This window comes from Patagioenas fasciata, chromosome 3 (assembly GCF_037038585.1).
Source record: "Patagioenas fasciata isolate bPatFas1 chromosome 3, bPatFas1.hap1, whole genome shotgun sequence".
NCBI lineage: Eukaryota > Metazoa > Chordata > Aves > Columbiformes > Columbidae > Patagioenas > Patagioenas fasciata.
Window position 1 is genome coordinate 98080537 of NC_092522.1, and position 25923 is coordinate 98106459.

The 25923-nt window shown below is 36.8% G+C and overlaps 1 protein-coding gene across 2 annotated transcripts in view; it reads left to right on the plus strand.

Annotated features, from left to right (window-relative positions):
- The window catches only part of LGSN (lengsin, lens protein with glutamine synthetase domain), a 58759-nt gene that overhangs the window by 28555 nt on the left and 4281 nt on the right, over window positions 1–25923 (plus strand). The window contains exons 1-2 of one of the 2 annotated variants that reach the window (XM_065836030.2): window positions 10767–10796; window positions 16566–17562. In XM_065836030.2, the coding sequence (XP_065692102.1) occupies window positions 10767–10796; window positions 16566–17562 (1027 nt within the window). Of the gene's footprint in view, window positions 1–10766; window positions 10797–16565; window positions 17563–25923 lie in introns of those variants that run through there. The other variant, XM_065836029.2, reaches the window with a different exon arrangement.

Below are 25923 nucleotides of genomic sequence, written 5' to 3' on the forward strand. Positions count from 1 at the left end.
AAACCAAGTTTTATTTTCTTCAGAGGCATTGATTTTTGGGTACCACCTAGGGGCACTGGATATACATGCCTAAGTCCATGCTTTGCCTGACATGTAGGTCATTCCAAAAGAGGCTGATTTTAATTGAATATGAAGTTGGCTGCTGTCACCACTTATTCCCTCTTTTTCTAAAAGTGTTTTAAAAGTTCTGACTTCATTTTAACATGGGAAGAACCATTGTGTGAAATAGTGACAAACATCACAAAACGGAATTGGCAACCTCAGTCAACATTTTTGAGAAATTCCTCAATTAATAACTGAAGAATATAAGGGTCTTGGCAAGTTATCATAACCCCAGATAAATAAGTTGAGTCATCAGTGGCTTTAAGCTTTTATTTTTGTGGGAACACAACCTGGCTAGAAATGGAGAGTGTATTGCAGGTTTCATGATAAGCTTATTTCAAAACAAGGTTTACTGGCAAATACCTCAGCATTTCTACTTTCTTGATAGCTATTCCTTGCAGTAATGGAGATTTATTTTATTCTGCAACTAAGTACTTCTTCTTATCTAAATAATGTAAGAGATTCCTATTGGTTGCAAATCAAGTACCTACACTATCAAGACATTTCACACTCGATTTCAAAATGAATGTTTTACAGCTTTTTGATGTAAACTGTAAATCTGTGAGGATGGTGCCACCTAATGTAAGTAGAGAATATGACAACTATTTTCCATTTATTTGACATTGTGAAATTGCAAGGTGAGACTGAAAGGTTAGGAATTTAGTATTCTTTTATCCCTTCTGCCTAATTATCTGGAAGGCTATTCTGGCAGAAATTTCCATGGAGTGACTGGAAAGATCTCATTCCTACAAGGTTCAATTCTGATCTTTTTCATCAATATATTTTGAACTATTTTAAATTTTAAAAATATAAAATACAGAAAATGTTTTACTAAAAACCTCTTAGGTTTAGCTGCATGCATCTCTCCTGGCTTAAGCTGGATTTATCTATTACCTGAGAACAGTTTCAAATACCATTGGAGGAGGGGACAGCAGAATTTAGTAGATACTCTGTCCACTGGAAAGAATCAAGGGAAGATGTCTCAGAGAAAGCCTAATAAGTAGCAGCTTTCTTGTGTCCTCCTTAGCTATGCTCTTTCTATTTGCATTGCTGTAGATTTAGCCATGATCATATCCAGCCACTGGTGTACACCTTTGTGTGTACTTAGTGCCGCTGCCATTTGCACCAATAGAGTTGACTCAGATTTTGAGAGTGTATATTGTGGTTTGAAGCAATTTCCCTTTTCTGCATTGTTGTAACTTCAGGTATGGAGTCCCTGCTCTGGCTCAACAGAGTCAGAAATGTGTTTCAAAAACTATTTTCTATAAGAGGAAAAAGGATTTTAAAGTTTTGTGAAGGCAAGGAGATATTAGGTACCTATCTTGAAGAAAGACATTATGGAGACCTATTTTCAGATGATCTATTTCTTAGACCATTTTGGATAATCAATATGGAAATTGGATCTGACATAAGCTCAGCTGTTTGATACAGTGCTTTACAAGACATAATGCCCTTGTCTTTTAACTCATGTAAACAGGCTGTGTAATTCTTCACCTTTTTCCACATTATCAAGCAAGTTCATTCAGTTGCAGTGGTTTGAGTGAGGCTGAGTGTCTGCATCACTTAAGCTGCTTTTTGGAACTTGTTGCTAAAATTATGGTAAGGATTCCCAATTAAAAAACATCCCAAGCATATTATGAATAAATAAAGGATAAACATTGTGACTGTGGATGCACATTTTAATTAACTAGAAAGTTACGTTTTCACAGATTCTCTGCTCTTTGTCTCCACAGGCTCATGTGCAGTGACTGTAGAGAGCTGAATAATGCTTTAGTCACACAGCTTTCATTAAAGCTATCAAAAACATGCAGTTAATTCCCTGAGCTCAACCTTGAAAACATAAAGGTTACTGCTTACCTCTGTATCTAAGAGCATGAACACTTTTAACTGGCTTAGGAACAACCATTGCTTAACGTGGTAAAAATCCCCTTTATATAAGTAGAATTATATTAAATGTTCAATATTATTATGATATTCTTTGGATCTTTTGGGAACCTCTTTATAGAAGCATGAAGATGGATGAAAAAGCACAATATTCTGATGACTGAGAACAGGACTTAGAAGAATAAAAACTTCAGTCATTACACAGCTAGCAGATAGAAGGGGTGCAGTATCATCTATACATATAAGTCATTAGATGAAAGGGGTTTTGAGATAGCTATGACCTTTTTTATGTTATTTGTTGACCCCAGTAACGTGCATTGTAATTAGTTTTTTCCATCATATAGAAAGAATTAGCATTTTTATTGCTAAAACAGCCAATTTGACTGGGGTTTATATTTCCCTTAACATACTTGTATTATTCCATAATTCAGCTGGCCCTAATACAGCAAAGACGGCTGTTATGCCAGACTACAAAGTCTAATAGTAGGATTTCTTTCCAAATACAACACAGAGAATGTCTTCTTCCTGGTCTCTGTCACGATGATTGGTTTGGGACAGAAAACTTCACTAGAAATTGAAGAGTATAACGCTCAATAAACTCGCAATTCAGCATGGTTTTATTTTTTCCGTTTTCTGCCTAAGTCATCTTCTTAGATGGGTTAATACTCCACACTCCTTGTGTAACCTTTAAGAGGCTAAAAATGCTCCTTTTTGGGTATATCTAACTATGGGACAAGAATGCCCTGCAAGCTGCTCACAGTCCTCATTGCTGGGTGTGCTCCTAGCTGTGTCTTGACTCCATGTCAGGACAAGAACTGGGTGTATGTCACCCTCCATTTGACCTGGCTTCTCTTGAAGGGGAACTCAGATATATGGGTAGCAAAAGAGCTAAAACAATGGTGGAGTAAGTAGTCAGGTCTACACTATCTAGGCCGGATCAGTGCCAATCAGGTCGGAGTAGACTAAAGAGTCTCAACTGAGCTACTGAAATCAGTGAGATGGAACCATTACTACCAGTGGTAAGCTGTGCACAACTGAATCTGGACACCATCAAATAGAAGTCATAATTAAGTCTAATTTAGCACAGGGTTTGAAAAGAAAAATCAAGACCAAAAAAATCTCCCTCTAAACCACCAAACTCAAAGAAACTGTTTCTCCTGGCACTGGGTTGTGTTCAAATCTTCCTTGAAAATGTGAGATAGAAATATATATTTAAATGAAAGTAGACATTCTTGAATTGTCTTTCCTGGGAACACTGGGGCTACAAGAAAATGTAAAAATTATTGTGGCACTTGTCATAATATTCTTGAGTGCTGTTCATAATATGTCTTTAAACTATCCCCTATGGGAATTCAGGAGAACATGACAATAGCTTGATACCATTGATTGTCTGTAAGTGAATCAGAACTGTATTCTACTTCACTCATCCCTAAGGAAAATAAAAGCAAAAACAACCAACAGAATTCTGAGGTTAATTCTGGTTAAACTCATATAACTAGGCTTACAGTTTTACAGCTGTGATCAGTTTTCCCCTGTATTCTTATGATTAGTTTAGATGTTGTGATCCTAATTAGGAAAGCATTTTAAGACTATTTATGCCCAAGTGGAACTTAACATAGTATCGCCTTTTGTTTTTTCCTTCGTCCTCTTAGACCACAGCTTATGAAGACTACAAGTGACTGATTCTTGATGCATGTTTTTCATATAACCATTTAAAATAGTGAACTGTTTCAGTTGGGGTAGAGTTACTAATGTCATCCCAATAATTTTGGTGAAATCCTGTATCCTGATATCACTGAGGTCCCACTATTGTGACAGAGATCACAGTGTAATCCTCTTGTATTGAAAGAATATAATCCAAAGGGAAGGGATCCTACACCATCAATTTTATGCTACTAGAATTCAAAACCTGCCTGGCAGAAAAGCTAGATAGAAAACAACTTCAACATAAAATATATCCTTTTTACCAAGGCAGAGACTGAATCTCATGCTCCCTCTGTCTAGAAGAGTCTCTCACTAGTGATATATAGAATAAAGCATATATTTCTTCCCTTTTTCTGACCCAATGGCTTTGTAGTGAGTTTGCATCAAGTGGAATAATTTTAATGAAGAAAGATTAAGCATCTTTGTCACCTTTTCCTTTAGCAACATCAGCTCTTGACCTGAGTAGAATAGCATAGGATAGAATAGAATAGAATAGAATAGAATAGAATAGAATAGAATAGAATAGAATAGAATAGAATAGAATAGCATAGGATAGGATAGGATAGGATAGGATAGAATAGAATAGAATAGAATAGAATAGAATAGAATAGAATAGAATAGAATAGAATAGAATAGAACTATTTCAGTTGGAAGGGACTTACAATGATCATCTAGTCCAACTACCTGACCACTTTGGGACTGACCAAATGTTAAAGCATGTTATTAAGGACATTGTTCAAATGCCTCTTAAACACTAACAGACTTGGGACACTGTCCACCTCTCTAGGAAACCTGTTCCAGTGTTTGACTACCCTCTTGGTAAAGAAATGCTTCCTAATGTTGAGTTTGAACCTCTCCTTATGGAGCTTTGAACCATTAAGCACTTGAACATGACTGTAAAGAGATTTTATATAGAGTGTAGAATTGTATATTTAAATCCATTCAGGCATGAGTTGATTTGAAACTGTATCTACATTAAGCAAATGAAACATCTATATTCCTTTCTGTCAGAACAACACAAATAATCTACTAGGGAAAAGGGAAAAAGTACATATTAATAGAAGTAAACCAAAGTGCTCTATGTGTGCAAATAGCACAAAGGAGAATTTCTTTTCATAGTGGACAGATTTACTGAGGAGGTAAAAATAAAGAATTATGGTGCAATATCACAAACACATCAAAAGATTTAGGTTATTAGGCTAATAAAGTTGGGGCCAAGTTTTAATCTGCAGAACTACAAAAGTTTAAAGTAAGCATAATCACCCAATATAGAACCCCTCTTTGTCTATAAAATTCTAAAAATTGTTCCAAAGATAATTCTGAAGATAATTTCCTTTAGACCTGTCCATGCTGACACCTGATGGTAACCATCTGATCTTCCAGCATGGGTTCCTGGCCTTCCAAATTAGCACGGTTCTGGAATAAATTATCAAGAATTTGTGCAGGATGCAAAGATTTGTAGTTACAGCACTTCAGCCAGTGACACTGCTGTCTTGATCAGTCAAGTAAGATCTGTTACATCTGACACTAATTTGCATGGTAAATTAATGTGAAAAATGCCAGCTGCTGCAGAAGATGGTGTTGGTGCTTTGGTTGTTCGGTTTCTGTTGTGCAGCTTCTTCCAGTTCACGTCAGAGAGTGCGTCATAGCTGGAGAGCATTACAGGGATAGCTGTAAAACTGGAATAATGATATTAATGCTCACATGATGTATTTTGCAGGATTAAAAGCATTACCTGGATTTAAATTAATCCATATTAGTTGCTAATTATAGCCTGCACGACCAAGTGCAGCTGTAAGGTTCACTCGGTGGAGTGTCTTGTACCTTGCTTGCTGGTCTCCCTCCCCAGACCTCATCACAGGTTGTGCCTCAGCATGGGGTAGGTGTGACGAGCTGCATGCAGAGTCACACTGTGAGGGAGCCTTCCCATGTGATGCCATGCTGGAACAGGCATGGCAAACCACAGACATCATTTTCTAGCTGCAGTTCAGCCACTGCAGCCACTGCCTTGTGTCAGGAGAGAGAGCATACATTGACACTGAGGTGGTGAAGGAGGAGGAGGAAGGTGTATTGGGCAGAGCTAGGGGAACAGGAATTCTTGTTCTATCTGTGGTGTCATTTTGGGTCTGATTTAACATTCTTCATTGCTTGTCTAAAGCCATAACATTATTCTATAACTTTTTTTTTTTTTTTTTAATTCTATTACAGTGACAGCTGTATGCAGGAGCAAGTAAAGTAGCATATGCTTTGCAAGTAAAAGCTGGCCTATGAGAAAAGACTTTTGGTGCAAGCCTATATTTAATATATGAAGAACCGACTGGCTTCCAGACTGGAAATTATATTTTTGGAAGGGAATAAAAGCAAAAAATAAAACAATAGATAAAAGAAATAGAACAATTTCCAGTCACTTAGTAAGACAGAGGAAGCAATAGAAAGGATGAAAAAATATTTGATTCCTCTTTTTAGGAATGATACAAACTCATAAGGACTTGACTGTTTGTTTAAGAGTGTCACTTTGACTCACAGAAAGACAGACTCTTCATGATCTCCTAATCACTAGTTCTTTATAATTTAAAAAGTAATTTTAAACTTTCAATACAGCAAATAAATCAGATGTGTTGTCAAGAGCAAAATAAAGAAAAAGGTCTCTGCATTTTCTTTGCACATTTGATGTATAAAAGACTAAGAACTGGCAAAGATGTAATAAGGTCTGGCATTTGATTTTAATGCTGAAATTATGGAGCATAATTGGAAGCATTAATAGTGCTACAGTTTCAAATAACCAACCTTTTCGACAACTGTAGTTGTTATGAGTATAAAATAATTGTTTATTACCTATTGATAAGATTTCTCATGCGTGCCATTGTCATAAAGTTAACTTCATTAACTTCTAATACATCTTGGGCCAATTTTTGAGTCCTATCCTTGTCTGTGAGTACCATTTGTACCTACCTTTTGTCACCTGCAAACAGAGGAGGGAGCAGCACTTTGTTGTGGCATGTCCAGTTATCTAAATAATCACTGGGCAACAAATGAGTGATACTGGATAAATACAGTCATGCATAGCAAAAGTGTACTTGTGAAAATGTGGGAAAACCATATGAATAAATCTTCAAAGAAGACCTATCAGTAAGATAGTTACAATAAGGATTGGTGCAAATCCAAGTTCTAGTAGTTTTTCTATTTTTCTGTTTTACTAATAGCAACATGGAATTTAACTAACTGAAGCCCTTGTAAATCTTGATGCTGAATAATATATCAGCTGTTAAGAAATGACAAAGAAAAAGACACTTTGAACAAGACAAACTACAGCATTGTTTAATAATGATGGTAAGGCTGAGGGTTAGATGTAAAAGCAGAAATATATCCTGTTGGTGAAAGAACACATTAGGTTAGATTTTCCTTGGCATGCCTGGCAAGATTAGAAATGGCAGTGGCCATATCCCATAAAATTTGGGTGATTACAAAATGTGATCAAATTATTCTGAGAAATTTTCCAGCCCCATGAGCAGATTACAGGATGCAATCCTCCCTTCCTCCAACCTGTGAAGCATTAGGCACTATCAAAGACCCATCCCAGTTACAAAATCTATATCCTCTAAAGTTTCTTTTGAACAATTTAGGCATTTCAGGGAATCCATTGAAATTAACAGCTGAAGTTAACCTACACTACTGGGGAGAAAAAAAGGTTTCCTGGTGGATTTCCTGAGGCCTGATTCTTTTCTGCTTAAAAGAATGTTAATTCAGAGTATATAGAAATTTCCCCCTCTGGAAAAAGTAATCTGAATGAGAGGAGAGTACAGACAGTGATAATTTTAACTTCTATTTTTTTTTTTTGAAAACACTTGAAAAAAACCCCCGACATTGCTAGCTGGAATCAGAAAGAGTTCTGAGCCACAATGATGGTGAAATTGCATGTATGGAGGTTGCTGGCAACTTACCAGCAGAGAGCTCTCCTGAGTTGGCAGTTATTTGCTGCAGTAGCTGTCACCATAGAAGCTGTATCTCTTTTTTAGCTGCCAAAGCACCAGCAGTTGGAGAATGAGCAGTTTGCAGTTTCTCATTACTACTTATTCATCAGAGACAGTGCATACAAAGTATCTGTAGCTGAATTATTAAGTGATAATTTTTGTGATGTTTGGTTTGTGTTATACTTCCGATGTGTCTAGGTTTTTAGATTAGTATTTGATAAACTGTGGTTGAAGCCCAGAATATTTAAATTAAATAATTATGCAAACTCATGATATCAGTTCTACATTCTAAAAGAAAGGGATCATTTTGTGTAATTCTCTGCTTCTCCTCCAGAAAACAATCTTATTTAGTGTTCTTCTGGGGCTTTCTTTCCAGTGATGCTAGAAAGAACAAATAGCTATCAAAATATTAGACTACATGATACACACCCTTAAGAAACTGTATTTACTAATAACAACGTTAAATATGATTTTGTAGCCACTGGAAGCTGGAAAAAAAAATAGCAGAGTTACGCTAATGTTAAGATTGAAACCATCTCAAGGCTGATGAGATGAACTAAATTTTGCTACAGGTACCTGTAAGGATTAAAGACTGGAAAAGGTGCTTATGTAACCAAGTGGAAAAGGAGAAGGAGAGGAGAGATGGGACAAGCAGCTGAAAGAGGAAGAGCCTTGGAGGCAGATTTGGTCCAGACCCTCCATCTGCCAGTGGGATGTGGGGGTGATGCAGATGTTTCTTGCAGGTACATCCCTGATCAAGCAGCAGTCATTCCTCCATAATTTCTTTGGTGACCTACACCACAATCTTCTGCTCACCTTTGTTTTCCAGGCCTATTAACTTTGCATCTTGATGTTGGAAGGTGTTGCCTCATTTAGATATGGTGTTCATTCTGGGCACAGGTAAGTGTAGCTATAAAAGATTGCTGTACAATTATAAATTTTTCTGTACTTTATATTAATAGTTCATGCACCTGTAATAGAAAGGCCTCTCATGCAGAATTCAATGATAAATGCAAAATAAACACAGTCTCATTCATTTAATCTTCCCTTCGCTTTATTGGGTACTAACAGAATACTTCTCCCTCTTAGGATACCTTCCTCTTTGGAGCTTTTTCAGGGGAAAGACTGTAGAGAGGTTTGTTTTTATGAAGCGAGACTCCCACACTCTCGTGAAAGCAGTTTTCTGTAAAAACCTACTGACAGAAAATATCTTTTTGAATCTATATATAAAACCCAATTTCTTTACAAAATCCTGGATATTTCTCATGAAGATACAGTAGATTTAGCTTGATTTATCTTATTTGTTAAAGGTGGGAAGGTGAAGAGTATTACTGAACTAGCTGCTCTTTGCAGTATGCCATGTAATGCGGTACATGTGGAATGGGCTTCCGTCAGTTTCTGGCTTCTCTGACCAGCACAGCTCTACTGAAACTAACAGCCTCTCTCGGGCACATGTTGGCAGAAAATCCTCACCCTTTCCTATTTCTCCCTGTTCAGAAAACAAAATTAAACAAATCAACACTGGTTTTAGGAGGATCTAATAGGTGCTTGAGATGGAAATAGCTGATCCTTTCAGTGCTAATGGAAATATTATTCATTACTAATGATGCTTGCTAACCTAGTGCCTCAAAAACTACACTCTTCAAGGCACAAGTTGCTCTTTCTTGTCTTTATGTTCTGTTTAGCAAAACAGAGTAGAACAGAATACAAAGTATGGTATGTACAGTCAAGTCCTGAATACCTCTGAGGATGCAGATCCCTCAGCCTTTCTGGGCAACCTATGCCAGTGTTTGACCTTGCTGTGAAGAATATTTTTCTTGCTCTCAAGAATGAGATTTTTAACCTGAAGTGTATTTTTTTTTCCAAACTATGAACCGAAGTTGTTCAGGCTTGCATTCAAAATTAAAAAAGGTGGAGAGTCAGGAGACCTGTTTTTGTCTGGCCTCTGCTTCAGGTCTGAGTAGTTATGCTCAGAAGTGTTCCTGTCTTGCACAACTCATCACAAAATAGACTGAGAAGCAACTCTGCCACGGCAAAATATAGGTCTATGACACCTGTATGTTGCTTAGAAAAAGGATCTGTGCAATTTTACTGACTTGCATGATGACAGTCTGAGAGGAACTTGCAGGAGCCCAGTCCTATGGAGTGTGCTGTATTGGTATTTTTCACTGGAGATGCCTAAGGTTTTTGTCAACTAGAGCTCCTAAACCATTGTCATTATTTCTATGGGTTAAATTTAACAAACCCTTTTTAAAATTATTTTTATTATTTTTTTTAAGTATAAAAAGTGCCAAACTTGCATTTTCACAGGGTTAAATGCCAGTCTTAGCATCGTGTTTACTTGTGTTTATTGAGTGACCAATTGTGAGGAAGGGCTCCTGTCAGCACACTTGATATGGTCATCCTATAATGTTATGTCAGCTAAAGGAATCTGTATGACGATAATGTCAATTAAACACAGTCCTTTGAATTCACATTAAACCTGATGAATAGAAAGCATAAGGAAGAAAATATAATATTTGAAATATTTTTGGAGATCTAATGCAAAAAAGACCCCTCTCCCCAATTTTGGTACAACTAGATCTACCAATATTAATTAACAACATACAAGCACCCAGAATAATAGGCCAGTACTGCATGTTGTTCTTGCATTGTGCTGACCGTTTCAAATCCCAGTCCATGTGCCTCGATAACATACTGTTGTTATAATGCCCAATATAGGTTTTACCTCTAAGGAGCCTAACAATAGCTTCTGTTCCAGAACAGAAATGGCTTGTTCCAGGACAAAAGCCTTTTGTGAGGAGAAAAGTAGAGCAAAACAGTTTTATACTCAGTTGTCTTTGTTTCCAGGCAGGCAGCAGCTAATAATGTGCATTTGTCAGTTTACTACTTTAACACTGTTCCAGAAAATGGTGCTCTTGGCCATGACATGTTGGTGTTGCTCTTTATGGTTCATCATCTGCATGGCTTTCTGGGAAAAGAACTTTACAGCAATTCTGGTTTAACTAACCTTTATTGTACCTGTGCCTATAAATACGGAGTGTCTTTCTGCTAGATTTTTACTAACCCATTTCTAATGGTGACCTGAACTAGAATGAAGTGGACATGAACAAAAGGGAAGATCTTACTCAGCAGGTAAGAGACCGACTGGGAAGGATTTCTGACCAGATATGCTAATATAAAGTACTTTTTGCATGTGTTTCAAGATTCCAAGTGAGTGAATACTTCATTGTGGGTTATGTGCAAGGCTCTTTGTGTCTAGTTCTGAAGGAAATGCAGGTCAAAGAAAGGCTTCTTGTTTAAGCTGAAAAAAACCCCGTTTACTTTAGGAAGCAACTGTTACACATTTTAACTTCCTATCCCTTTCATTTATGACTTTATCGAAAGTAACAGAAACAGAGGACTAAAACCTGATACCATTAATATTTGTGGGAAAACCATTTGGCTTTGGCTTCATTAATGTGAATGAAAGCCCTACAATTTGTGGACCAGAGTCTGACCTGGATTTGAAAGTGACAGTCCTGAGTCAGGCTACGTGATTTGAGTGGGGCTGCTCAGTTTCTATATGAGTGCATTTTAAAAAATATTCTGGTCCTGAATTTGTAATATTTATTTTAAATAAAGTAAAAAAAATATTAAAATGTGCCTACTGTTTTGAGTAGTGTCCAGAAGATCTCATTGTGAAAACACTAAAATGTTTCTTTAAAAATATTGAGAAATATGTAATTTGGCTTGGAAGTAAGAGTGCAGGTAGACTTCTTGAGGCTATTAGACATTTTAATCAAAGTGAACAAATGGATATTTTATGTGCCAGAAATGTACCTACTCTGAGTCACTGCCTGCCTCCTAGACCATCTTTGTGTATGAAATGAGTCATAGATATTGGACATAAAATTCTTGTAGATCATTTAGTCCATTCCCTTGCAAATGTCTTCCTGAGGATTAGTCGAGTGTCAAATGGATCCTGCTTTTAGATCTCATTTACGCCATTGCAAATTGGACATGACACCAGCAGTGCAGTTTTGTGGTCTCAGGATGAGCTTCTTCATTTTGACACTTTATTTTACTTCAGGGATTTTTTTTTTACATGGTGTAGGTGGCATAGTCGAAGGGAAACTATTTTGCAAACAACCTTGCCTCACTGACAACTCTGCTGCTTTGAGACAGCAAGAGAATCAAAGACCCTCAGAAGTTTATCTAATTATTGCATGTATAGTATGAAGGCTTTGGATGGAACTAGCAGATAAAGGGAGATGTCAGATGTGAAAAGTAGCACAATACTGCGATGTAAACTCATTCCATTTGTTTCAATATGAAGGACATTCATAGTCTTGAGTATATTTAAAAGTTTCAGAGAAGGAAGGAGACTCTGCTTTTGCTTCTAACATTACCACACATTTTACCGTGACCTATGGCAAGTCTGTACTTCAGCTTCTCTAACTACAAAATAATCACATATACCTAATATTTATGCCACTTGTAGGTCCTTCACTGGGAGGTTTTGTAGCAGTAAATCACTCTCATAGAATCACTTCATTGAACAGGGTCCCTGAGGGAGAAATGAGTCACAGCAATATCTTGACAATATGCTGCGATCTCTCTGCCTCCAGCTTACAAGCCACCAGTGCCTATCACAGCACACATTGCTTCAGCACTGCACACAAGAGCCAAAACCCCTCTCTGTGCCTGGACCTGCTCCCTGGAAATGTCTGTGTTGTTCTTCACATGACTCCATGGCCAGAATCCCTCCTGGTACAAATCTGTGTAGCTCCAGTGACTCCAGTGAAGCTGCATTAATTCACCAGCAGTAGATAATTTGTTCCTGAATCCTTTGCTCCTTCGCTGCCTGGTTACTGGGGGTGCAGCTGGGCAAGGCTTTCCATCTGTCAGAGGAAGGGGCAGGGAAAGCACTTGGACACGGGCATAGCTGCTTTGTGGGTAGTGTTGTGTAAGCTCCTGAGCAGCATCTCCTGTTGACCTGACTTATAGTTTTTGAAATTTGTTACTACACAAAAAGATTAATTAAACTTGACTGTACCAACCTCAGGGAGCTGTAAAGGGTAACCTGATAACAGCCAGAGTCAGAAAAAATTCCTCAACATTTACAGTTTCATAGCAATTTAAATGCCTTGAAAAACTGTGTTACTTTTGAAATAAAACTGGAAAAAAGTTCAAACAATGTGAATAATGTCACATGTCAACATCCCTTGAACCATATTTTCAGTTTTTTTTAGTTTGGAAACATTTCCTTTCAGTTTTTTGACATTGTTTTATATGAGAGAAAAAAAAAAAGCGTCAAACCTAAATGAAGCAGTTTAACTTTTCTGAAATAAAAAAAACCTCAATCAGTAAAACCTTACATATTTTTGACTTTTCTGGTTTAGCTTCTCATGTTTTTCTAATTCTCAGATTTTGACACTTTTATGTTCTTCACAAAATTAGTCTTTCAGTCTTGAAAAAATTATAGCAACAACTCGGGAAGATCATTACAATTTGACCTCTTACGTATCAGTTAAAATAAAGGCTAAAATTGGTTAATGATCTGAAACAGAAGAAAAGAGGAGAATGTGACTGAGACTTCAATGCATTTTGCTGAGTGTTAATATCATTTTTTTTTTTTGGGGGTAGCCTGTAGCAGGAACATTGGGTCATCTTGTTAATTAGATATATAAAAGCTCCCACTACTGTTGCTCCTTACTTCTTTCACCTTTTTCTATGATAGAAATCCTTGTGTAACTATTCATCCACAGTTACTCAGAGCTTCTTTTAAGCAAACTCACTTCTTCCTTTTTTTTTTTTTCTTCTAATTTCCCTCTCTCTTTCTGTCAATACATTTTTGAGAGAGGTTTATAAACCCCAATAGCATGTTCAGTCTTGCCTGAGGCCATGGCACAAACACGAAGTAGAAGAAAAATTGAAGGTCCTCTCTGCAGTCTCTATATTTGCCCCATAGGACATTATAGATATATTTTCAGTCACCTATAAAATTATTTTAAGGTCAATGTTCAAGAATTGCCTTGGATTTTCACCTGTGTTTCACACACCAGGAATCTTAGCACTTATTATTCCTCCTAAAGGCAACACTTTACATTTCTAAAGTCTCTCAGATTGCAAATTGACAGATTTAGAGATGAACTGCCTTATCTCAGTCTTGTATTTAATTATATAGTTAAAGTTCTACTTCAGAACTTGTATAAAGCCTAAAAGTGAACACACACTGATTTAAAAAAATGCTTTAGATGCTTGTTTTCTGTGTTATCACAAGATATAAAATGTCTACTGGTTGCAGAAGCCTGATGGCATGACACAAGTGGCATGTAATTTGGTTAAGTAGAGCAAACAATTTCATGTGCACAGTGCTGAAATGCTTGCTTGCTGATAGTGTCCTCTATTCTCCTACCTGCACAGTGCTCTAACATACTGCTGTAATGCACGAGTATAGCCCTTGTCTTCTGTTAATAGTCACAGATTTCCAGACTCTTGTGTACCCACAGTGACACAAGAAGCATCTAGTGAAGACAAGCAAAGCCGTTATTCATATGAGGTGAAATTATCCATAATGAGAAATGAAGTCTGATCCACCCTGACTCTTCCTGCCTATTGTAGGGCTTGCACTGGTCCACCTCCACTGAAACGGCACCATTGCTGAGGGGATAGGTGTACTAGCATGAAATGCAGCACTGGGGTAAGAGATCCTGGTGGTAATCAGAACTTGGAGGAATACCAATGCCTATCAATGGCAATTAACATCAGATACATCTCTAGAAAGGAAAATCTAAGTCTTGGATTCATTGCATAATGTGGTCCATAGTGTTTATATTTTGGGCCTAATCCTTCTGGCAAGAATATTTGAATGACCTCCCAAGTGTTCACTTAATAAGAAACAGAAACACATTTTGAAACTTTCAAAACATCTGGCTTTGGGTGCCAGTAAATATTTGAAAACAAGTAAATAAAAATTGAATGATTCTGAAACAAATGTTGGCTAAAAGAACTTTCAGGTAGTTTTAGTATCCCCTGTTGCTGCTGCCACAAAGCAACAAAACTACAGGAATATTCAGCAATTAAATAAAAAATAACCAGAACTTTTGTCACATTAATGCTATGGCTGCTCTGCTTTCCTTTCACCACAGCAGGACATGTGATTCTATGAAATTAAGTCATGATCTGTATCCAACTCACTTCCACTGTAACTCTTTCAAGCTGGTATTTTTCTTATTCATCCTTATCCTCTGTAGAACAAAAACTTACTAAAAAAAAAAAAGTTAAACAGATAATTCATAAGTCCTGTTTCCTGGGTGCTCTCCCTTCTGTGCCCAGGTACTAGACCCTTTCTGATGTCAGACACCACATAAACTACTAGACAAATGAGACTGTGTCATAACTCGTGCATATGACTGTCTTTGATATGAAAGAATGCTGTATTTGTACCTTCCAACAAATCTTGCCCTGTTAAATACACTGCAGAAAATACTGTGAATGATTTCTAAACCTAAGTCCATAAATGTCTGAGTTTATTTAGAAATGAAGAGTCATTCCCATGCACAAAGTCACAGTGTCCCTTGTGCTAGGGAACGAAAGTAATGCATCAGAAAATAGGGAAAATAGGGAGAAATAATATAGAAAAAGCGAGGTGTAATGGCTTTAATGGAGGCCATGTGGTGGTTTCCTTCCCAGTGCACATCAGACACTTCTGCCTTTTCTTCTACATGCTTTTGTCTGCCAACATGAATCTATTTTGCTTTATCCAGACTGGCATTCACTTTGCTTTTGTGCAGATCTCTACTTCTGGAAGTTCAGAAATTGGAGAGACTGCACATTATTCCATTGTGGAAAAGGTAAAGAATGGGCTCATTCAGAGGATATCTCCTGATATGTGTTTTTAGAGGTGCTCATTGCTGCCCATTCCAAGCAAACCAAGGACTGCTGGTTAAGCTACTGAATCTAAAATAAATACTTGAGTAGGTATTCATAAGCAATATAACAGTTTGTGATTTATATCTTGGTGAAACCATATTAGGGAGTCTTAGGACATTTCAATCCCTACCTTGAGAGTCTGTGAAATAATTAGTCACTCACAACATTAAAATCTCTGTTATTTTAAAATTTGAATCTATCTGGTTTTGATTTCCTGTCCTTTTCCCTGTCACCTCACATTAATCACACTTGTGGTAGGATCAGGATACTTAGGAAGGAGGATGATCCAGACACTTCTTGATGTTACCTGGGATAATGCAAGCAGATTGATTTTCATAGCTCCTTTTTGCACCTTCTCCACATGTTTACATCCATTTTAAAATCTACTCCCAGCACTACCAATGCCATATATAAATGTAAAAATCTTCTTGTTCTTTCCTGTTTACACATCCAAATATGGGTTTGTCCTTTGATCACTGCCCTGGATGTTCAGTTATTTGGCCAGACTGGAGCCTGAAATTCATTTAAAAGCTGTTTGTTTTCTGGTTTTGCTCCCTATACTTATAAGGATTTCCAGTGTTCTGTGTTTCAGGGCAATAAATTTCCTTTGTAAATACAAATGCTTTTAATATGAACAATAATATAATTAAATGTAATTCTTAAAACACATTTTTTTCACATTTAAAGGGCACATGTTTGACAAACGATGTCACAAAGTGTGCAATGTCATACTTTAATCTTCTAAATCTGCCTAAAAACTGCATTATGAAGGAATTTTCACCAATTTTATTCTAAAAGATAAAAAAAATATTTGGTGAGAATTTTTTTAATCAAAATAGCAGAATTTGAGGATCAGTAAATGTCCACAGAGACTTACAAGAAATAATGGAAGTACTATGGCAAATTCGGCTGGTGGTAATAGTCCATTGCTATGTTCTGTTTCATTCATACATATTATTTGTTTGTATATTTTATTGTTGTTTACAGAACACATCTGAAAGTGACAATGATGAAGTTGATGGCAACAATATATGTGGTTTCAGAAAGAAAAAGGGAGTCAAAGGTCCTGTAAAGTATGTTTCTCCTTTAGAAAATGAAAGGATGGAGCTGTCCTGCACCTCAGAAATCCCAGACCCTTGTCCCCTACAGGGAATTACTAGTTGCTCAGAACCACCATCAGATCAGCCTCTTCAAAACCCAACTAGTTTTCCTCCAGTGCAAAAGGACAGAGGGGGTTGTGACAGTTCCCATACTGGCAGCAACATTAAAGAAGACACGTCTGGAGAAACACAAGAAATCCAGGAAAATGCTGACACTGGGAAAAGAATAATAGGAAGAATACATAAGGAAATAGATACACCAGCTAAAACAGAGCAACTCATGGGCATACAGCCTGCGAGGAGCGCAGAGAAAGCTGGGTCTGCAGAGGCAGTGTGCAGGGGAGAAGGCAGTGAGAAGGTAGAGAGCAAGCAAGAAGAGCGGTGTGTGATGGAAGAAAAAGATGTCAGGTTTCACGGGATGAAGATGAGCTCCCTGAGCAGTACTGTAACCACACAGGGAAGCAGTACTGCACAGTCCTTCACTGGGGCACCTGACATTTCTAAACAAAGTCTGAAAGAGTTGAAAAACCTGCTGAGTGAAGGTCCTCTGCCTGCTCATGGGCCCAATTACAGTGGCAAGGCAAGTGTCGGTTTTTCTCAGAAAAATTCAAAACCCTGGGAGAAAACAGCTGACAAGCGGGGTCGACCCTTTGAGACTTTTAGTCTGCATTTTGGAGAGGAGAATCGAAAGCACCACATCTTCCATGAGGAGGGGATGGGGCAACAGAGCAAACCTTTCCTGATTTTCAGCTCTGCTGGGTCTGATCAGCAGCAACCAGCCGGGAGTGACGTGGGTCAACTTTTTCTGGGACTACCAGCAGCTTCTACACATGCAGAAAGCACAGATGCTGAGATTCAGTTTGACTCCTCTGCACACTATGCTGGTAAGACATTTAAACATCACCTGCTGTCCTGTTAAATAAAATGTTCCTGTTGTTTCATGGATTTTGTCAAGCTGCAAACTTTAGTTAGAGCTAGAACATGAGAGAACTGAGAACTGACACTTGTGGTTTTTGTGTGATCAGCATGGATCAGAAGTTGTGCATTAAAACTATACCTTTTTTTTTTTTTTTCAAGCAAGCCATTTATGAAGCCCAGCTGCCTGACAAAAATTGCTGTGCACAAGCAGTCATGTCTTTTTCACTAAAACGGAAATATTTCCTCATTTAAACTGAGTGCGGGCAACATTTCCCAAAGGTCTGCTAGACACTACAAGGCTCTGATGGCATCTGGGCTTCTTAAAATTTTCTTTTTCTTAATGTTTCCAGCAGTGGAAATTGCTCCCGCTCCCATTTAGGGATGGTGTTTTTAATTATCTGTCCTGTGAGAAGACTGGAATGCAAAAACATCTCAGATAAACTATAGGGGAAGAAAAGCAAATGAGGCAGAGAACTTCCACTTCATACTGTTCAGTGAGTCTATTTTGGAAGTGCTTATAGACCCAATTAATTGCTACTAATAGCCTGTGATTTCTTTGAAACTATAAAAACTATAGGTCTGGGCCAGCTGGATCAGCAAACTGAAATACTATTAGCTATGATAATGTAATGGGTTTGAGCAGGTCGTTGTTTTCTGTCTGTTCCAGGAAGCACACAAACAACAATTTGCCATTGAATAGATACCAGATTAATACATTTCCAGGACCATCAAGCTCAGATCATGTTACCAGCTTTTCAGGATAGTTATCTTACCCTCTGACTTATGTCACTAGTACTAGAAATATGGAGCTCTTCATTGATAAAATACCTTTTCCATCATTAACTACGTAATGAAATATAATGGTAGCAATCAAATTTTTAGAACAATATTAAGTTATCCTGCTTTTTTAAAAGTCTCCTTTCAGATGGGTAGAAATATTGCTATACATACTCTGAAAACAGACAATTTGAATATATCAAATGTTAGCTACAGCAGGATTTCTTAGTAGACATATTGAGTTATGCAGTTTGAACAAGTCTGAACAAGATATCGATTAACACTATCAGTGCTAACTCAGGGCACTGCAGGAGAAATATAAAGCTTTGAAAAGATATTTTGTGCTCAAACTACTCTCTATTCATGTCTATTAGAATTAAAAAAGTTAGAGGATTATTTCTCAGCCTACACTTGACGCTGTTCCCTTTCCAGATTACATCTTTTTTTTTTGCATTGCTGAAAGGCTAGCAAAACGCATTGTCAAATTTAGATTACTGCTGTTTTCTCATTGTCTGCAAAGTTAGCAAATATATTTTAAAATATATGAGCAATTATTCTTTTTCGTAGCACCATTTACAAGGTACGGGGAACTGATGAGATTAATTGTCGATTCCACAGGGAAATTTCAACCCAATTTTAGCCACTTAAAGCAAAGTGGCTAATCCAAATTTATTACCTAGTCAATAGAGAAAGGCATTTTTGTCGAGAAACTGACCTCTGGAGGTGGGCATCTCTGTCCACTCAGTGTGGTACAAATCCCATAATGATTAATATAGATTATTTACATAACACTGAAATGCCTTAAACTACTTGGGGTGAAATCCTAATCTTTTCACTAGTGATAACAATGACTGTAAGAGAACTGTAGAGAACTATGAAAGGAGGTGTGGTAAAACTGTTTTGTCTCATCAGAAACATATTGAAAACTAAAGGTTTTTCAGTCTCAGAAGCTTGGGATTCCGTTTGGCTTTGACCAGTAAATTCCACTAGTAAATGGAATGCACAGAAATAGTTTCTACTTAATTAGAAATGTATGCATTTAAATTTAATTTTCATTTAATACATTCAGTAACTTAAGTGAAGAGGATAAAGTCTTAGATAAAATTCTTCATTCTTTAATGAGCCTCTGCATAAACAGTATTTAATTGCTGCTAATGATTTTTGATTGATAAGTTAAAATCCTAAATATTTTACTTTTTTAACTAAAATATTACTTAAAATATTTTAGTTTCCAAAGTGCCTGAAGTCTTGGATGTAAATGTATCTTTACACTGAGTAGATCTGAAATACAACCTGTTGTCTTCTGCAAGTTTTCAAATATTTGAACTTGCTCAAATCAGATATCTTGATCCAAAACGTTTGGAAGACGCATTTCAGATCTACTCAGTGTCTACATATGGCCAAAGCAGGATTGTTCTGAAAATACACACTTAAGGGAAAATCTCTAGAGGTCAGCAGTGGAAAGGCTAAGACATGTAACTGAGCTAAAGCTCAGCTCCTTCCTAAACCTTCTCTATTGCCCTTGTTTTCTGTTGAACAAACCATCATATTTTCTGCCTATTTCTTTCCTTTTCCATTTTAACTGAGCTGTGTACAACTTGCTTTCGTTTTTTTTTCTTTGCTTTTTTTGTCTTTTTTTCTCACAAGCTCTAAGAGCAGCTATTTTTCTTTAAAACAAACAAAACCTCTTCAGTCCTTTATCTACCATACCAATAGCTGAAATCTTCCTGCTCTGTGACTGCATATGATTTTTCATTTTCCGCCTCAATCTACACAAAACAAGACTGCTCAGATACCAATTCCATCCCATCTTTCTGATCTATTTTGTCCATTTCTGGGTGAGATCTAACTCATCTCTCTCTGGTGCCTGTGTTAAGATGGTCATTCTGTGACTCTGTGAGAGAAAGAGGTGTATTCAGATGGTGATTCTTCCCACCCATTGGAGATACCTTCTTTCTAGTAACAGTGAAAGGTTGCCAAAACAATTAGTTTAGACTTAATGTAATTAAAATGCATGCTCTGCTTGACATCTTTGCCAACCGCCTCTCCTTCTATAACATATTCAAGAAGAATTTAGTCCTTACCTTCAATATTGTGCAAAACCTGCTCTTCCATAAATAATATTGCTTCCCATTTTATGTGGTGCTCTCACTCTTTCTCACTTGATTTTTTAAAATTAGGTTAAATGTTTTTAGACAAGACGGGGCTACCTAGTTTGTGATAGTGTGTACCTCAGTTCATGCAACTTTGCACAGTGATGCCTTCCTTAAATCAAAATTTTCTCTTTGAGTTTGAAGAAAAACATGCCACTCTAAATCCACCATATTTAAGATTATTAGTTAGGTAGCTCCAGTGCATATTACTCACCTTATTTTTCTTTTTCAGACACCGGTATATTTTGTTTTCAAATCCTTTTGCCTAGGTAGAATATTTTCTAATATTTTCTATATAACTGTGATAATTTTCTCAATCAATGTAGAAGAGTCAATTTTACAAAACACTCTGGAGACAGACAAATATGGATGATTTATATTTCATCTATTAAGAAATAAAATCCTACTTTGTGTGAGATTCTTGATGATGTAGCTCCTCTGAGAAGCTGTCATGTTGTTGTCATACCATTTGGAAAGAAAAATTCACAGATGATTGAAGCCATTCATTACTCTCTAAATTAGCTATAAAACTCACAAAAAAGAGCTTACCTTCTCCATGGCCATATCAGTGAAAAAGCGTGCTTCACAGTTCAGATTAAAAAAGAAAGCAGGCTATCATGAGACAAAGAAATGGATGGAAAAAATATTGAAAGTGTCAATATCAAACAGATCAGGGAAATGTTTTTACTGCCTCCTATGCTTTGATAAGTTTCTGGTATGCTCACATATTTATTCCCCTGTTAGGGGTCTTGTACAGAAGAAAAAATATGAGGTAAGAAAGAACTTTTTATGTACTTTACTGCACAAATCAAATACTCTGCTGAACTAGTGGTAGACATCTTTTGTGAGGCTCTTTTTGAGTAAAAAAGAAATGTAAATTATATAGTGCGTTCAACTGAAAATGTGTCTGATCACTATTCATATCAATAGTATTATTCAAAGGTAACCCAGAACTCATGTCTATTTACCATGTCAAAAAGCAGATGCGAATAGAAGAGAGAGGCTTTAAATGCTACCCTGTTTTCCCCCAAGTAAGACCTACCCTGAAAATAAGCCCTAGCATGATTTATCAGGATTTTTGAGGATGCTTGAAGCCCTACTCCAAAAATAAGCACTAGTTACAGTTCATTAAAAAAGTCAATTTAAATAGTGTCCAGGTAGCTATACATGTAAAATGTAATAAGTTTTGGAGCAAAAATTAATATAAGACACTGTCTTATTTTCAGGGAAACAGGGTAGCAATGAGAATGATATCTAGCATAGGAAAAGTTGTCATATGAGGTTTGAGAAATAGAAGCCATTAATGTTTGAAGACAAACATGAGAACAGTAAGTAACATGCTGTACAAACCAAGTAGACTGGTTTTTCTTAAGTACACAAACTGGAGTCCTGTAAGGAAGGGCAGATATATTTAAATTAGCACTGACAGGAATTTCCATAGAATTTAGAAGAATGTAGATATGTGATTACCCTGTGGGACTCATTGCTAGTGGATATCATCAGTACGAAGGGGTCAATATTCAGATAGATTATCAGAACACCCAGTGTTAGGTTTCTAAGAATGAAGAAGAAAATAAGGTAAATTTGGATATTAACTCTCCCGCTCCTAACCTTGAGACCACCTTTTCAGTGAGGTATTGCAAAACCCATTTTCTTTAGATAGACTGTTTTGCAAAGAACACCTGACTTTTCCTGTTAATATCTGGTGTGAAAGACAGTTGTAGTGTGGTGAAACGCTGGCTGCCTTGACTGATGTAGTACTTCCTATGTATGCAAGAGCTTTTATTTTCTTGCCACTCTGTGACAGTAACAGGTGGCACAACTCGTCACAGAGCACAGGGACGTGCACTCTGACACTGTGTCGGGCTCAGGCCTCCCCAGACCCTGCCTTGTGGGTGTGCAGCAGCTGCCTGGCTGCAGCAGGGTTGTACCAAGAGGGAGCACATCTGGCACAGCTGGTGCTGCTGGAGAGGCCATGGGAGGAAGAGACTGGGGGAAGACTGATGGAAACATGTCTCCTTCTTCAGTGCATGATTTGTATCTGGAGTTTATCTGCTGGTGGCTGCTGTTATTGCCTTATGTTGTGTCGGTGGTCATGTTTCTCAGTCAAGAGTTTTCAATATTACTACATTTGTTAGGTCACCCTGCTCCTGTCATTGTCAAGTCCCCTGGCAATATGTAACATGTTCTTTTTGTTCCATCGGTTTGACACAGTCACCTATGAGCTGAGATATTGTTTGTTCTAGATGTGGTGTGATTTAATAAGGGACTGTGGGAAAGGATTTATTTCAGCAAGCAGATAATAACAGGTTGATCTGGGACGTGCAGTTTCTTCTGTCATGGCACTTTTTTGTTACTGAAGAGGTAAAGGTGATGTTAACTCCTTGCCCTAGCCGAATGTCAAGTATCCTCAGCCATCTGAATGATTTCAATATTCATAATCTAAGAATGGCACCACTCTTCCAATAATAATAATAATAATAATAACAACAACAACAATAATAATAATAATAATAAATTTAGGGTTTTTGGTATTATAGTATTTTTAGTTTTGTGTTATTAATATTTTTAAAATACATGAAGATAATGTGTTTATATCAGAAAATTTCTTTATTAATTTCAGAAGAATAATGAGTAATACTGATGTTTGTCAGTGTAAACTCAAATGGGAAATACAGATAGAACCATTAAAACCCAAACATTTAGCGTTTTTCCATGTACCACTGATTTGACATAGATATCTAAGGATCTATATATACCACTCTGCTTTAAGAACAATGGCCTATCTGGATTTATATTTTATTTTTAAAATGAAAATCTGAGTCAAAATCTGAGTATCTTGTGAAATTTACATACATGTTTCCATAAGCAGATTTTCTGAAATGAAAATAAAGACGTTGTTATTTCTGGAGGCCCAGAGAGCTAAGGAAAACGTTATACTCATGAACAAAATCCTCCCTCATAAGAACGTAAATTTTTAGGCTGTGTATCTATATCAGCTAGACCTGTCTAATACTTATTAGCTACCTTATCTCCAGTAGCTTATGCTCTTGATAATGACTCTATGAACTGGGAAAACACAAAGTACTCAGTTCCCTACTACACCTTTTCAAACTTAAGGCATCATTGGCTTCATGGACTTAGTTTGCCAGTGATTTATTTAGTGGCTACCAAGAAAATATATTTTGAGACCTGTGCTGAAGAAAAGTAAGTGTTGTCAGTACTTATTAACTAAATATTATTTGGGAAAAAATCCACTTTCATATTTCCAAAATCAGTCAAATATTAAGTCATGATCATATTTTTTATCTATCATACAATTTACAGAAACTTGTTATTTCTGTGGGAAAGATAATCTGTAAGTGAAATAAAGGATGAACTGCCTCTAAAAAGTATGTGAAAGCCACAGGAGTGTTTCTATTGATTTTAACAAATTTTGGAGAAAGGATATTGTAAATGAATAAGTATCTGTCTTTTGACTAGTGGGCTGTCTAGGCTGGTATATAGCCTAATTTTATACTAATACTAGACCAACAGATAAATTTTAGTCTCATCATTTAAAAAGAACTATCATGAATCATAATAAGTCCTACCAGAGAAGACAAATTCTTGCTTCTTCATTTTTTCCTTGCTTTATGTTCTTTAAAACCAGGAATTTTCTGTTAAATTATGTTATTTCATATATTCTAATTATGTATTTATGCATTTATTCAAATAACTTTAGCTTGAATACAAGCTATATAAAATTTGGAAAGTTACCTACCGTTGGTAGATGTTTCGATAAAGTATTGACATATTTGTAGCTTTACTTCTTAAACAAATTCATACATCACTGATATGAATGCCTATCACATATGAGTTTTTTGTAAATATTGATTTTACGTTGTTTATATCACTTAGGAATACTGATGTCAAAAATTACTTGGGTCAGAGTTAAAGTTGTTGTTTTTCATGAATTTTATGTTTTTACCTGAAAAATGTTTGTTTAGTAGACGAAAATTTAACAGGCAGCATTTCAGGACATTGTAAGATACTTGCAAAATATATATCAAAAGTTGACAATATTCGGATGTCAAGGCTTGCCAATCAAACCTTATTTCAAATAATATGAAGACGTAAAAATCTCAGTGTGACAGGTGGTAGACAGGAACTGTTTACCATCTTTGCACAGGAAATTAAATGTGTAGAATAAGGGACAGAGCCCTGCTTTTACAAAGGAAAAAACCTCAATCTGCTGTCCCTGGAGTTGAAGAAAACACTATTTGCTGTAATCTGTAGCAAGATTTTCAGAATTTTCTTTTAATTCAATTAATCTAGTAAATAGCTATAGTTTATCAAATAAACTTCTGACTGATGGTTAGGTTCATAAAGAGGACAAGTCTGCTAAATGTCAGTAAACATTTATGTTGTAAAATAATGTTATGAGATAACTGAAGTGGTGTTCAAATAACTATTACTTGGATGACACATGTAAGACGAGGCTGGTTTACATATCCTTCCTGCTCACTATTGTGTTTTGGCAGCATCTGTAACAGAGTGTATGTTACACAAAATATTTAAACAGGATTTCCTTATTTAATGCACATCTTTTAAAGGGCATAGTGCCCTAGCAGTTATAGGAGACACTGGAAAAGCACGATTTTCATAAGCAGCTTACAGCTGAAGCAGACCAAAGGGAAAGATGTGACAAGGAGAACTGCATGTGGTAAAATTATTTTTTTTCTTCCTTCTACCTTTTATTTTTTACTCTCTTTTCCTACAGACTGTTACATTTACTTAAAATTTTGTTCAGTATTTTCACCTGTCATTCCTCTGGGAGTACTGTTATTACTTAACCTCTTCTTACTTTACTGACCTAAAGTCACCTCCTTGCTATCTGGAGCTGGAGGATGCTCCAGTAGTATTCAAAGACTCAGAGAAGTCTGTGACTGTGGCTGAGTTTGCTTCCTTCTCAGGGAAGGGTCAGACAGCCTTGTGCTGGACTAGCTAGAGAGCCTCCTTACAGCCTCACAGCTGGTAGCCCTATTTGCCGCAAAGGTGCGGTCAAAAGTCTGTGTTTGTCTCTGCTGGCTACTGCTAGAGATCTACTCTAGTTTGGGTAATTTGGTACTGGGGAGATTGGGAGCGCTCCCACCAACCCCTGTAGCCTCAGCATGAAAGCTTTCACCTTATGAGTGGTGGTGCATGGCTCCTGTTGGTGTTCTTCAACTGCTGATCTTCCTCAGGAAGAATGGACTTTCCTCCCAGAAATGTATAAATAAATATTTTTTCACGTTTTTTCTTCTCTTTGGTCTTGTTGGTTTATTGTACTAAATGGAAATTAATACCTTATGTAGCTTAACTTGAACAATAACAATACATAGATACTCAAAAGAAAAGCAGGCTGAGAGACTGAGA